Raw genomic sequence first — 13564 nt, forward strand, 5'->3', positions numbered from 1 at the left:
CCTAGAAAGATAAGTGGGTTTTAGGTGGGGAATGCAAACTCCACTTTGAAAATCAGAAATTTGAGGTGGGACAGGTCACAGAAAGCTAGGCTGAGGAGATGGATTAGGAGACGTGTCTAAGGCATGGGTGGGAAAAGGGCTAAGCAGAGAGCAGGCCTCTAGGTCAAAACCCGAAGAACATAGATAGTAGAGGGAAAGTCATAAGAAGAGAAATCTGGAAAAAAGAGTCGAGTAGCCAGAATGGAAAAAAGAAAGTTAGGAACAGATAGTACAATGGAAGTCAAAAGATGATTCAACAGAAGTTGATCTCATTCATTTAAATTGTTGTGCAACATGCCACAGTATAAATGTACCACAATGTAATGAGAACTAAAAACAAAGCAAAGAACTCAAAGCAGTTAAATGATGTCAAATAGCCTAGAACAAATTCCTTCAGCTGGGGGAGCGGGGAGTGAGGAACTCCATCAAGCTTAAGGAGCATTGTGGAATGAAGTGGGTCCTATTAACACCTTCGTTGTATTGACATTCAATAAATGTCAGTAATTTTCCTTGATAAAAGTGAGACTGTGACTCACATGTGGCTCATAGTCTGACTCCTAGATCTTTTTCAATCACTCTTATAACCTATCCAGTCATTGTATTTGTACTAATGCAGCTTTTTTTCCCTAGTAAATGTGCCTTTTTTCCTTTCCGATTATGTCGCTAGTACCAAATCCTTTGACTTATTGGTGGCACCAGAAGTCATAGGTTAATTGGCAAGATAAGTACAAGCGACAATTTATTTCTGCCTATCTCATTGATGTAGATAAGCTCTGGCTGATTGGTTCTCCTCCAAACATTAGCTAAAATGGCCATGTAACTTAGGCCATCCTGAGAGTGGTATGGTTTGAAATCGTTGCTTTCCTAGCAGGAATCTAAGTCTTTTTGCTGTTGTTTAGTTTGTATGTGTGCATATGACACTCACACATTTCTGTATCTGATTTTTTTTCTTCCCCTTGGAACTAGCACAGATAAAATAAAAATTCTTAGTTCTTTTGTTAGGACAAGGAGGGGGAAAATATCACATACCAATCCAAGTAGAGAGAGAGATAAGGAAATAACAGGTTGAGAAAGGCATTTTATAATTTATTAATATATATTGGTACCTCTTAAATTTTTTTTCCTTTTATGAAAAAGAATGTTATAAAATCACAAACTATTAAGAAATCACATACTTTAAAACATTTATCACTTCCTTTTTATAGCTTTATTGACTATTACCAAGTTTCAATGTTTCAAATAATTAAATACTGCAACTGGGACATTAAAAATACAAACTAATTTACCAAAATAATTGTATTCTGAATATTATGTACAATATTATACATTTTACATTACATAAAGGGTTTTTATACATAAAGGTAAAATTTGATTCATGATTATTGAAAATCCAAAATAGATTGGAAGTAACATTCCTATGTATACATACACAATCTCTCAACTGGGACAATCAAAACCATACATGAGTACGGTTACTAAAAATAAAATTACATTCATACCACGACGGTAGAAATTGAAATGTTTTTAATAATTTGAGAGTATTACAAAACCACAGACATGAATTATATAACCTAAATCTATATATCTAAAAATCTTTATGCTTGAGGCTGAAATGTCTCTATTAGCCCCAGGGAAATTTTTGATTTTTAACTTAAGTAATTTTTATAATTCATCACCATTAATATGTCTACCTGTGGCGATAATGTGGACCCAACCCCAGCAGTCAGAAAAGTCATCAGGGTTTATCATACTGCTGTACAGTTTTTGAAAAATAATCTTATTCAATTGTACAGTTTTGTATGTCTTCATATTCATACTAGCCATCAAAGTGATTACATATTGAGGCACAGAACTTGCAGGGGAAATATATATTATTGTAGGGGATTAGATAATGAAATAAGGATATTACCAGGTGGCTTTGGAAAAGTAACAGAATGGGTGCTCATGGAGAAAACACCACCCACACACGGTAAGTTAGTTACTGAACAACATGTCAGTCTTTCAAAAAAGGTTAATATATTAAGGTGTCATACCTTGTTTGGATACTGAAATATCTAAGTCCAGAATACTGTTACATGAATTTTAGTACTATCTTACTTTTAATTCCTTTCAAGAAGAATAGCTGTGATTTGAAGAGAAATATTTTTCTACCTGATCTGACAAGTCTGAAAAATAATGTCAGTCTGTAATGGATCTTACTCCAGAGGTACAAAGACTGGTGAAAATTCTACCAAAATTATACACAAGAACCTTGAAAGAGGAGCAATTAATAAACGGGCCATTCTCCTGAAAGTCTGCACAGCATTTCTGCACTATTCTTTATTTTGAAATCCTGTATTTCATCAAAGGCAACCAGAACACCTGGAAACTAGAAGACAGAAAAGCAACAAGTTGAAACATGTACAAAATCAATGTCCGTTCCACCATCACATAATGTTTGAAACAGAGATTCAGAGCCTAAGGTTTGCTTTATTGTTTTTCTTTTTGCTCGGGTTTAGCTTGAATATAAAAGAAGCTCTAACCTAGGTTATCAAAATATATCATATAATTGTATGAGCATTTCTAATACAAAAGTTTAAAAAATCTAAATACTTAATTTTCATAATTAAATATCCTAGAATTCAGTAGGCAGGTTTATTTTTGAGCAGCTTGTAAGGAATCTTGTCGGCTGAGCGCTGTCTGTGAACCGGAGGTGCAGCTACATTTCAGCTCTTCGCTGCGATTTCTCAGCAACAGCCACCCCGTCTTCTTCCTCCTCCTCTTCCTCCTCGTAGTGTTCTTCTCCGCCTTTGGCATGTTTGTCAGCCCGAACTTCTCGTTCCTCTCCATCATTGTTTTTCTCATCAGCCTTACCATTAAAAAAAAAAAAAAAGGATATAGAATTAGACAAATAATCTCCTCTTTTAAACAAAGGGTGAGAAGTTACTCATTTTTTGGAGGAAGGAAAGAAGAGAAAAATAATGTTCTAACAGGCAACAGTGCTACAGTCTTTCCTAATCTTCACATTGTCACAAATTTTCCTAAGTCTAGGTTGGCCTGTTAAACTCAGTGATACCTTAGATATACTGACTGGTATCTATCCAATTATATACATGTATCTACTACACATGCGCAAACATGTGGACCAGAAAGGCACATCCTACACATACATTTTCATCATTTTCACCATAGGTCTCTTCAGCGTTATGCTCCAATTCTCTTTTTTTCTCTTCAGTCAAATCTTCCTGAACCTAAAACAAACCAGAGATACTAGGTGACACTTACCATTTTGACACTTGAAACAACATATTCTGATTTCTAAAAAGTTCATTCAAAATAACAGCAACAGAATTAAACTAAAAATAAATTTGAAAAAAGATAAAAGTCAACGATTTGACTTGTCTATTAGCTATAAAAAAAATGTATAATACACTACTATTAAAAAATCTTACTCAGCTGTCAGCTGTACCTAGACGCATACCTGGCATGCTGCTTAATAAATATTGTGCAATGAATGAATAAATGAATCAATGCACATAATACCTGCTCTGTAAAGGCACAGAAAACAGACCCATGACCTATATATAAGGTAAGAGGAAACTGAGAAAAAGTGTGTGTACATATATTTCTGTAATTAAGAATAAACTTTTCTGTCTAAAGTATCCAGAATATAGCACACAATCATTTCAATTTCTTCAAAGAATAGTTATTAAAGTGCTTCAAATCCCTACCTCTCTTCAGTGTTCGAACATGTTTGTTTTAAATAGTTTCCTGTAATGTTCATTATTACTGTTATGTCATTGATGCCAATTATTTTTGAAAATGCAAATCAATCATCCAAATATTTTTGCTAAATAGTCTCTATTTAATGATCACATTCCACAAAATATATGACTTAGAAAAAATGTTAGAAAATATTTTCTAACTTAACTATTATGAAAACCACACATACGCCAAACAGTTCAAGTCATTTGAATATATTTCCAAATATTGCTGTTTATCAATTAAGCATAATGTACTGTCCTGGTACGAAAAGAAAACCTGTCTCTCCAATGACAGTGGTATAGAGTAGGCCTCCTAGAATAACACATAGAATTACTTGATTATTATTTTTTCTTTTTTTTGTGCAGAGTGGGGAGATTTTAAAAACCCAGAAATGAGCAAGGAAAGGAAGTATGCAGGTGTTCTGATTAAGGAGCAAGAAATTAAGGGCTGTCTCAATATGTTTAGCCCAGGCAGAACAGGAATGAACCACAACCTCCCTGGCCTGTGAGGAGCCTACAAAGATGACCCTTCAAAGATGCTCTAGACAGAGCCCTGCCTTCTTGAACCAGCCCAATGTCAGCTGTACTCACAGCCCCTAAACTACACTGGCACAAAATAAATTCATTCTGGAGACAGAGGTGTAGAGCATCTTTTGTATTTACATGTCCTGGTGGGGAGAGCTAGAGAGAAGACGCATGTCACACCAGCAGGCTCTACCTGGGTCCATGACATTGTTCTGCCCTTAGTCACAGAACCTCTTATCAACATTCCCCAGGACACTGGGATGAAAATGATGAAGCACTTATTTCAAACTATATTAAGTTCTCACTAATTGAAACATCCTTAAATTGCTCAAGTGCCCCGGTCGATTTCAATGAATAGATGTGTCTTTAGCCGGTGAACACTACACATGGCTTAGCTGGGGTTGGGAGGAAACTACCTTGAAACTGTGAAAAGATTATATAAATCAGGGTCAGCACATTTATTCTGTACAGGGTCCAGATAGTAAGTACTCCGGCTTGCTTGGCCACAACGTATAGCAACTACCCAGCTCCACCACTGTGGTACAGCAGCTTCAGATAATACGTAAATAAACATACATGGCTGTGTTCCAAGAAGACCTCACTCAAAATAGGCCAAAGCCAGTTGTTTGCCAACCACTAACATTGACTATGGTGTCAGACAAACCTGGACTAAACTTTGGCTCTGCAGCTCTCCAGGCTGTATTAACAGGGAGGTCATTTGTTTTTATTATAAAAATTTCAAGCACAAAGAAAATAATTTCATGAACTCCTTATAGTCATCACCAAAGTTCAAAAGTCATTACAATGTTGCCACGCTTGTATCACCTATTGCTTTTCTTTATTTTGTGATGAATTTTTCAAAATTCTGTACATCATGTAATTTCATCACTACCCATCTCAGGATACATCTCTAAAAATAATGAACTTTTCTTATATAACCATAGTGCCTTTAAATCACCTGATAAATAATTCCATGGTTATCATCTGGTGTCTAGTCCATACTTACATTGTCCTGTCTTACAACTGTATATTTACAGTTGTTTTGCTCTAGTCATCATCCAAACAAAGGCCACTCCTAACTTAGGTTCTCCTGTATGTTATTGATTCTTTGTCCTAAGGAAAACCCCACCTTCTGGATTATTTGCTTCTTTAAGGCGTCACTTAACTCGTTCCTTCGGCCCCCACACTTCTTATGAAAGCAAGTTAGCTTAAGGCTTAGGTGAATTCATATCCAATTTGCAAAGCAAGTGTTTTTCAGAGGTGATGCTGAGACTTCATATTCTAATCACACCAGGAGGTACATAACGTCTGTCCCACGTGTAGTGAGGCTAAGATTGTTCAGTGAGCCTGATGGTGACAGCCTGACCCTCCAGGTGAGGTTCCCCGACTTCCGTTCCTCTAACAATATCATCCATCGATGACTACTCTTACTTCAATGGCTTTATTTAGGGGTTACAAAAATGGTGACTTTCTAATTCTATCATTCCTTCTGCATTTACTAACTTCTTTAAAGAAGAACTTGCACATATCAATTATTTAGTTACATGCATGATTGCATGCTTAGTATACTTTAAAATAAGACCTCAGTGGACTATAGTCATGGTTTAACAATAACAAGCTGTGTGACCTCCAAAAATTTAGCTACCCTCTCTGAAGCTCAAATTTCTTATTTGTAAAATAAAAGAGCTGGATAAAAATTCAGTGATTTTTAATTGTGTGTGGAATATGGGGAGTCATGGATCTTCTTATGACTTTGGTAAGGAAGTTGTTAGCAAATGGGTAGAGATACACATATTTTGCCCAGAAGTTTCAGGAGGTTCAGACTTCCCAAATTCCACCTACAACCATCTGTCCTTGGACCGTGCTTCTAAATAGTGTGCTCCTGAAACATCAGCATCAGCGAGGGGGGTTTGTGTACAACTCTGACTTCTAGCGTCCACCAGACAAGTTGAAAACTTCCCAGGGTAAGGTAGACCCAGTCTTTGTATTTTTCACATATTCTCCAAGGTGATCCTGAGCTACAGCAAAAACTGAGAGCCACTCGCTTGAGTGACAGGGATACTGGCTAGAATGTCCCTGGCTAGAGTGATAAACACCCTTTTTATGAGTTTTTTCTTTCCTTACCTTGGGTTCTGTTGTAGGAAATTTAGGTTGTTTACCATATGTCAATATAATCTGAGGTAGGAGGTACTGATTTAAATTACTCCTTAAATTAGGGAACCCATGGATGAAAATTTTGTAATTTTTTAGATTTATAAATGTACCTTACTATTCTAGCAACATACTCTTCATGTTTGGGGCAAAAGTACAATAATTCGAATTCATCTTAGGAGCATTACTGAAAAGGAAAGAAATGACATGGAATTTCTAATTTTAAAATACACTTGGACTAATAATCAGAAGCCAAATGTTAGTACTTTTTTATAATGTAGATAACACCAATTATGTATGTCTTCCACATTTGACCCTCTTTAATATCCCTGTCAATGATGCAAACATTCTGTTAAAGAGTTCCCGACACTGCTCCTCATGATTCATTTTTGTTCACTGAATTCTGATGTTTTTTAAGCCTTTTAGAAATGGTCCCCATGTGGTGTGGCGAAGTTTAATAAACAGCCAGAACAAAACAAAAAATGGATCTACGAAAACTGAAGTGGGCTTTGGCTAGCTACCCCATCCCTATCCCTGTCCCTGTATTAACGCCTTTCTTTTATCCTTCTAAGATGTTATGGGATGAGCCAGGAACCAGAAGGCTGAGCTGTAAGTAGTCAGGAATGGCAGGATCCAAACAGGTGGATGGAATGTGACCAATGCAGGGCCTTCGGCAATGTCAGCTCTAGTGATGGGCACCGCTGCTGGCTGAGTAATGTTTAACAGGAGAGTTTTTGCCATCTGGACAGCTTCTTGATGTGGAGATTCACAGGCCAGCAGCGCCACTAAAGGCAGCCAAATAAATAACCTTGTGCTTGCTCTCTCATGAGTGTTTGGATCCATCTGTTTTCAGTTATATTGGGGAAACTGAGCACTTAGAGCTTTCAAGCAGTCATTCGATCTCCCTATTTTTTGAACATTTAACTTTAGAGCACACAGAGCACTTTTTTGGGGCAATGTCATAATTTGTCCTGTTTGCTCCTAAGTAGGTAACAAATCTGCTAAGTTAGCCACATGAGGATGGGCTCACCATGTGAATGTTTTCCCCTCAAACAATCCCAAACAATAAGCAATGAAGGCTTGTCAACAACCATCATCTTTCTGTCTTTGAAGGGCGACTAACACCACTATACTGAGACAAAAGGTAGGGACAGTGCAAATTTCCTAAAAAAAAAAATCACACTGGTTTGGGGTTCTCTACTTTCAAGAGGTCAAGTCACAAGTCTGAGATGCTGTACCTCTGAGCAGCTATTGCCCTAGCAAGATGCACTTCCTCCCAAGGGGAGGGGAACTGGTAAGAGCGTTGAGCCTCACATGCCAGTGGTCAGTCGGGCAGCCCAAGGACTCGGAGGCTTGATGGAGATAAGAACAACGTACATTACATAGTACCCTATGGATCTCAGTGTCTCACACACAATCACTGATAGACAACACCCTATGCGTTCTCCCATACTGCAGCTCCTCCTGTAACTCTCATTTTGCTACAGCCTGCTGAGAACTCTGTCTGTGACCGTTACTAGTCCTTGAATGGTATTTAGGAACCGCTCTTCTCCACCTTCCTCATGGGAAGAACTGGGAACAATGGAAAGAGGAGGGAAGATCTAATAATGATCATCTCAGGAACCACCAGACAAAGACAACACAGCCTGACCAAGGGTCGCTAAGGGGTGGAGAGGAAAGTTGCCCAGGGAAGAAGGTACTCTGCGCTTCCTCGGAGAGTGCGCCAGACCATAGTTCTAAATGACAGGGTGTGGCAACCTGCAGCCTATGCAAGAGAGCATTTAGAGAGTGGGCACCGAAATGCTGAACACAGGAATCCTGGGCAGGGGACTGGCAAGAGACAAGCAGGACCAGGGGTCTGGCACAGGGAGAGGAAACGGCTCTCTGGTCAGTTCCACCCACGGGAGGGAGGAAGAGCCGTGGCCCACGGGAGTGGCGCCCAAGGGTGAGACTCTAACCTCCTGCCTGGCCACCATTCTCCACCTCCACCCCCATCTTTCTTTTCTTTTTATCTTCAGTCCCTCTTGGGTCACAGGATGTCTCTCTTTGCCTTAACTGCTATAATGTAGAAATAAAGCAATCATCAGTAAATACTGATTAAAATTTTATGTTTACCCTCCTGAATTTTTCAAAGGAAGCCAAGGTGAACTTCTTTCCTTTTAATCTCTCAAAGATTCCTGGCATCTGCCATAATAAAATAAAGTAATATTAGTCTAGACATCCTGTTACAAGACAAGTCCAGATGAGTATCTTTTTCTTGCCAAATGTCTTAATATTCAAGGCTGCTAGTTTCTCTAATGTTCTCTTCTGATAAGACAGCTCAGGGTCTTGATTAGGATGAAAAGCAGGATCAGAAAAGAGAGAATGAAAAGATCAAGCTCATTTGAGTGCATATGACTAGAGATGTATGTTGCCCATGGCTGTAAAGAATGACATCCTTTCATCTTTCTGGTATAAGCACATATTTTAACATTACCTCTGAAAGATGACAAATGCAATAAAAATGAGAGAGCAGGCCTAGTCAAGGGAACTGTGGACGTGAATGCAGCACAGGTGCTGTGAGCAGGATCTCAGGTGGCGGGCGGTCTGTTCAGGCTGCCATGTGTCCATCCTCCCACGCAGTGCCCTTTAGGGCCAAAGCCACACACACTAGCAAGACGCCTGGCTGCGAGGCACCTCTAAAACAGGGATTTAATTTATTGAACAATTTACTGGTCCAGGGAGAGACTAAACGGGGACGGAGGGAGGGCTCGGCCTCATCCATATCATGTCCCCATGTACTGAGCTTCAGCCGTTCGTACAGTAAAGTGTGGTGACAAAGCAGCCACGACTACCAGCGCTCCTCAGCCAGTTACCAGCCAGGGCCCATGATGCTCTAAACCTAACTAACAACAATGTGCCAGAGGTTTACAATAAAAAAGCAAACTGAAATGAAAGGTTAAGAAATCCTACCAAAATGCATTTCATTCAACTGAGCTCCTTATGTATTTTTCCTTTTTGTAATTGTTAAATTTAATTAAGATACCAAATCTTTGGGATTAACAAGGCTAAAAGTAGAGACCATAAATTGAAAAAAAAAAAAAAAAAAGTCTGCAGGGTGTGAAGTGTATTCTGACAGACACTGCGGGGTACCCCGTGGGGCAGGCACTTTGCTAGGTCTACGGAGAAAGTAACAGGTCAGTGCAGACTCCCTCAACGTGCAGGGCTTTTTCTCCACTTTTACGAGGGAAAGATACAGGAGAAAACAGTCTTATGGAGATCACATATACCTAAGCCCACTATTTCTGAAAGGCCAAATGTCTTCTCAATTCCAACTCTCTAGTGAGAACCAGAGAGAAGGGATTCTGTTCCCCTGCTATTGTCATCTCCTTCCCAATGTCTCAAGGCCATGGTCTGCTTCCTCTTGCCTAAGCCTTGTCCTGCCTTTGTCTTTCTGAACAGCTCCATAAAAGACAGATCAAAGCCAATGCCTCTGAGGTTGGTTTAATGTTAGTGTGATTGCACCAAGCAGTGTGATCAGCCTCCTGCGTTCCACCGTCCTACCTCCTCCTCGCCCTCCTCCTGGTACTGCTCATCAACATTATCCTCCTGCTGGTCTGGATTTCCTGCCATCTGTTGAAACAAGAGGGGAGGCTCCGGTTACTGAACACTGGAGACGTGTTTTATAGTGCTCACAGAACAAGCACGCCACCATGCAAAGTGCACTTTCAATGCCTCAGTGGCCAGGAAATAATGAGTAATCATTCCCAACACAAAGCCCAGGCTGCCCGTCACTCTCTGAGTGCAGACACATCATTTCATATAATGGCTTGAAAACCAGCCAAAAAGGCAAACCGTCTGTCAATGTAGGTTATGACTAGTCTTTTTGCATAAACCAGGCATTTATTAAAATACCCATGATGAAGCTGCCCTCCCTAGAGGCCCCTGCTTACCACCAAATGCTCCTCCATTGCTGCATTCCCTTGCTTTTGAGGACTCTGCTTCTGCTCTTCGTTTTCATCTGGCAAATTTTCTTCTCTCGCTTGCTCGGCTTCCTCAAATTCATCTTCGCCTTGATTATTAGGGTCATCTGCTGGGTTTATGTCCTCTACAGCTGCCCTCTGTAAAATTTTAATGAAAAGCAACCAGCACTTCAAAATCCAGGATCAAGTTTAATTTCACTTGAAAGGCCACACACAGGCAGAAAATAAAACCATCCTTCACCGGGCGGTTCAAATCCATCTTTGCTGGGATGCACAAGTGCACATCCCACTGTCAAAAGAGAAAACTCCTGCATTATTTGTCAGAGGCTGATGAGTCAGAATGAAATATGATTGGCACTTCTTTTCTGTGATTCCAAACTGGTCCTCAAAACTAGACTATCAAAGTAATGTGAGCATAACTAAATAGGCACAAGAAAAATGGTTAAAAAAAACCAAGAGACAAAGTAGGAGAAATTATTAAAGTGGAAGATTTAGATTGGCAAAAGGAACTTTAGTCACTGGTATGCTGATTTTTATAGAGACACGCTTTCCTTTGCAAGCCATTTACATGTAAGTGGGTGAAAATGCAGTCGACGAGAAATAAGGCCGACATCAGGAAGGACCATAAGAGGGGCCTAAGAAAAGAGACAGAGAGAAGGCTAGTTCAAAAGTAAATGAACGATTTCTAGTATGGATCACATTTCTTTATAACAAATACTGTCAGGACCCTGAGAGACGCAGCGCTGGCAAGGGACAGGAGAAAAAGAACCGAGCTAACACAACCATTGGCAATATATTTTGAAAAATATCTCCCTCGACCTGTCCCCTCCTCCCAAGTAGCTCTCAGTTCCTGTGTTCAACAAATTCCCTTCATATTACCAACTTTAGAATTATCTCGATTTTCTACTTAAGCTCCCAAAGCGCCTTTCAAAATGAAACATGGCCTCATAAAGATTCAGATATAGAGCCTGAGCTCGGCAGAAACGGTGATGCTCGTGAGAGCTTCCCCATCACTCCAGTGTCATCAACGGGACACTTAACTGAAGCTGCCAACGCTTCCCGGAGATGGTGACTGCCTCAGAGCAAGATTTAGCCTCTTTTGGCGTTCTCCAGACTTGATTCTACTTCAATTCACTTCAGAGCCTTGAACGCGTTCAAGAGCTCTCTGCAGTCTCCACTGAATTATTCTCTGTACATCCCTGGCTATATACTTCATTCAAGTGCAAATGACACTTTTCTAAGGAAGATTAGAGAGTGACAAATCATTACCTGCGCACTAAACTCCAGTTACTTCACCATCTCTTATAGCATTTCTTTTTGTGTGTTATCAATAATTCGTGTGGAAATAGAAAAAAAAATATCACACATTCTCCTCAGAAGAAAAGGATGAAAGCTTTTGTAAAACTCAATAAAAATATACACATTAGCTCCAACTATGGCCAAGTAATAAGTAAGACTTAATGGGCATGGTGGTTATATCCTAATAAAATAATTAGATGGTTAATTATACCTCTCTGAAGTAGGAAAACAGTGAAGGGGTTAAGAAGTACAAATTGGTAGTTACAGAAAGTCATGGGGATGTAAAGTACAGCACACACAAGGAATATAGTCAATAATACTATATAACGATGTATGGTGTTAGATTGGTACCGTGTTTGACAGTTAACAATGTTGCTCATATCATTTATCTGGGCGATCACTTCATAAATTATATAAATGTCTAATCATATGTGGTATACCTGAAACTAATATAATATTTTATGAAAAGTAAAAAAAGTTACTAAAGAAAAAAATAGCCCTGACTTATGTGGCTTAGTGGGTGGAGCATCAACCTGCACACTGAAAGGCCGCTGGTTCAATTACCAGTCACGGCATATGCCTGGGTTGCGGGTCAGGTCTCTGACTGGGGCGCATGTGAGGCAACTGATAGCGCGTTTCTCTCCCACACTGGTGGTTTTTTCCCTCTCTTTCACGTCCCCTTTCCCTCTCTAAAAATACATAAAATCTTTAAAAAAAAAAAAAAAGAAATGAAACAGATAAGACAAAGAGAGGGACAAGTGGGTTAACAATTTCTAATTAAAAGAAGGCATGGTGGAGTGGCCAATGTTTCCCAGTGTGTTCTCCAGAACAAGAAAACGGATGACGATAAAGATTACACAGTCAAGTAATCGAAGCACACAGCAGTCCCCAAATGTCACCGACTGAATGCGCACCCCTCTCAGCACACTCCCAGGCTTCTGCCCTCACTTTGCTGCTCTCTCATGGACACTGCCTTGCTCTTCCCCAGTCTCTGGCTATCTCAGACTCTCCTGCTCTCTATAGCTCTTGCCCTTTCCTCAAAACCTTTCAGGGCCAGGGTTCCCTGGAGCGCACCTTCACAATGCTAATCCCAGGGCTGGCAGGTGTTCTGCCTTCTCTCCATGCAAGTGAAGGGGGAAAGGCATTTCCATCAAGGCGGCTTCACGCAGCCACCAGGAAGACTTTCTTGACAGTCATCAAGGAAGGACGTGGAGCTCTTTTCAATACCCTGGATCAGTGTAATACATGCAGGGCCCACAGGACAGCGCAGACTAAACTTTATAAACATGGTGGTCAGTTTACCAGCAGAAGATGACAGGGGAGCTAAAGTAAGCTGGAAACATCATCTACATAGAAGCACAAGAACACACCCACTCAACGTGGTCTGCCATACTTGGAGGCCAGACCCCGGACCACCCTGCTGAACTGGGAGTCGTGGTTCTTTTTTAGTAAGCACAACAGAGCATCATGATCTTCAGCAATTTTTTCACCTTTCAAACCACACATTCTAATCTAGGGGTTTATTAAAATGGTCACTGACTCTTGGAAGGTTACCGCCCCATGACACGCATAATGCCCTAGGAGACTGCTCCCCATGCTCAGGGACAGTTCGTTTCCTTTCTCTGGCTCCCTCTCCAGCTCCCACACTTGCCTTTTTTTTCATCCTCCAGAATTACTACATGTTTCAATGCCTTTCAATTTTGCTTTTATTTGTTGTAAATGACTGTTTTTTGTTTTTAGATTTTAGTTATTTTTAGAGAGAGGGGAAGGGAGGGAGAAAGAGCAGGAGAGAAACATCCCCTCCCACACCCCCCAAATGGGGGCCTGGCCCACAACCCAGGCACG

At 40.1% G+C, this 13564-nt stretch overlaps 1 protein-coding gene across 4 annotated transcripts in view; it reads right to left on the bottom strand.

The window, feature by feature from the left end:
- Window positions 1-1253: 1253 nt before the first annotated feature.
- GOLIM4 (golgi integral membrane protein 4) overlaps window positions 1254-13564 on the bottom strand; it is a 71201-nt gene continuing 58890 nt past the window's right edge. Inside the window, exons 13-17 of one of the 4 annotated variants that reach the window (XM_054580342.1) lie at window positions 10391-10558; window positions 10002-10070; window positions 8574-8642; window positions 3189-3269; window positions 1254-2887 (exon numbers count right to left, since the gene is read on the bottom strand). In XM_054580342.1, coding sequence (XP_054436317.1) covers window positions 2738-2887; window positions 3189-3269; window positions 8574-8642; window positions 10002-10070; window positions 10391-10558 — 537 coding nt within the window. In that variant the 3' untranslated portion in view covers window positions 1254-2737. The remainder of the gene's footprint in view (window positions 2888-3188; window positions 3270-8573; window positions 8643-10001; window positions 10071-10390; window positions 10559-13564) is intronic. The other 3 variants (XM_054580351.1, XM_054580346.1, XM_054580353.1) reach the window with 3 other exon arrangements.

Source organism: Pteronotus mesoamericanus, unplaced genomic scaffold (genome assembly GCF_021234165.1).
Source record: "Pteronotus mesoamericanus isolate MK-2021 breed Mesoamerican mustached bat unplaced genomic scaffold, CSHL_Meso_final contig_116, whole genome shotgun sequence".
Taxonomy (NCBI): Eukaryota; Metazoa; Chordata; class Mammalia; order Chiroptera; family Mormoopidae; genus Pteronotus; species Pteronotus mesoamericanus.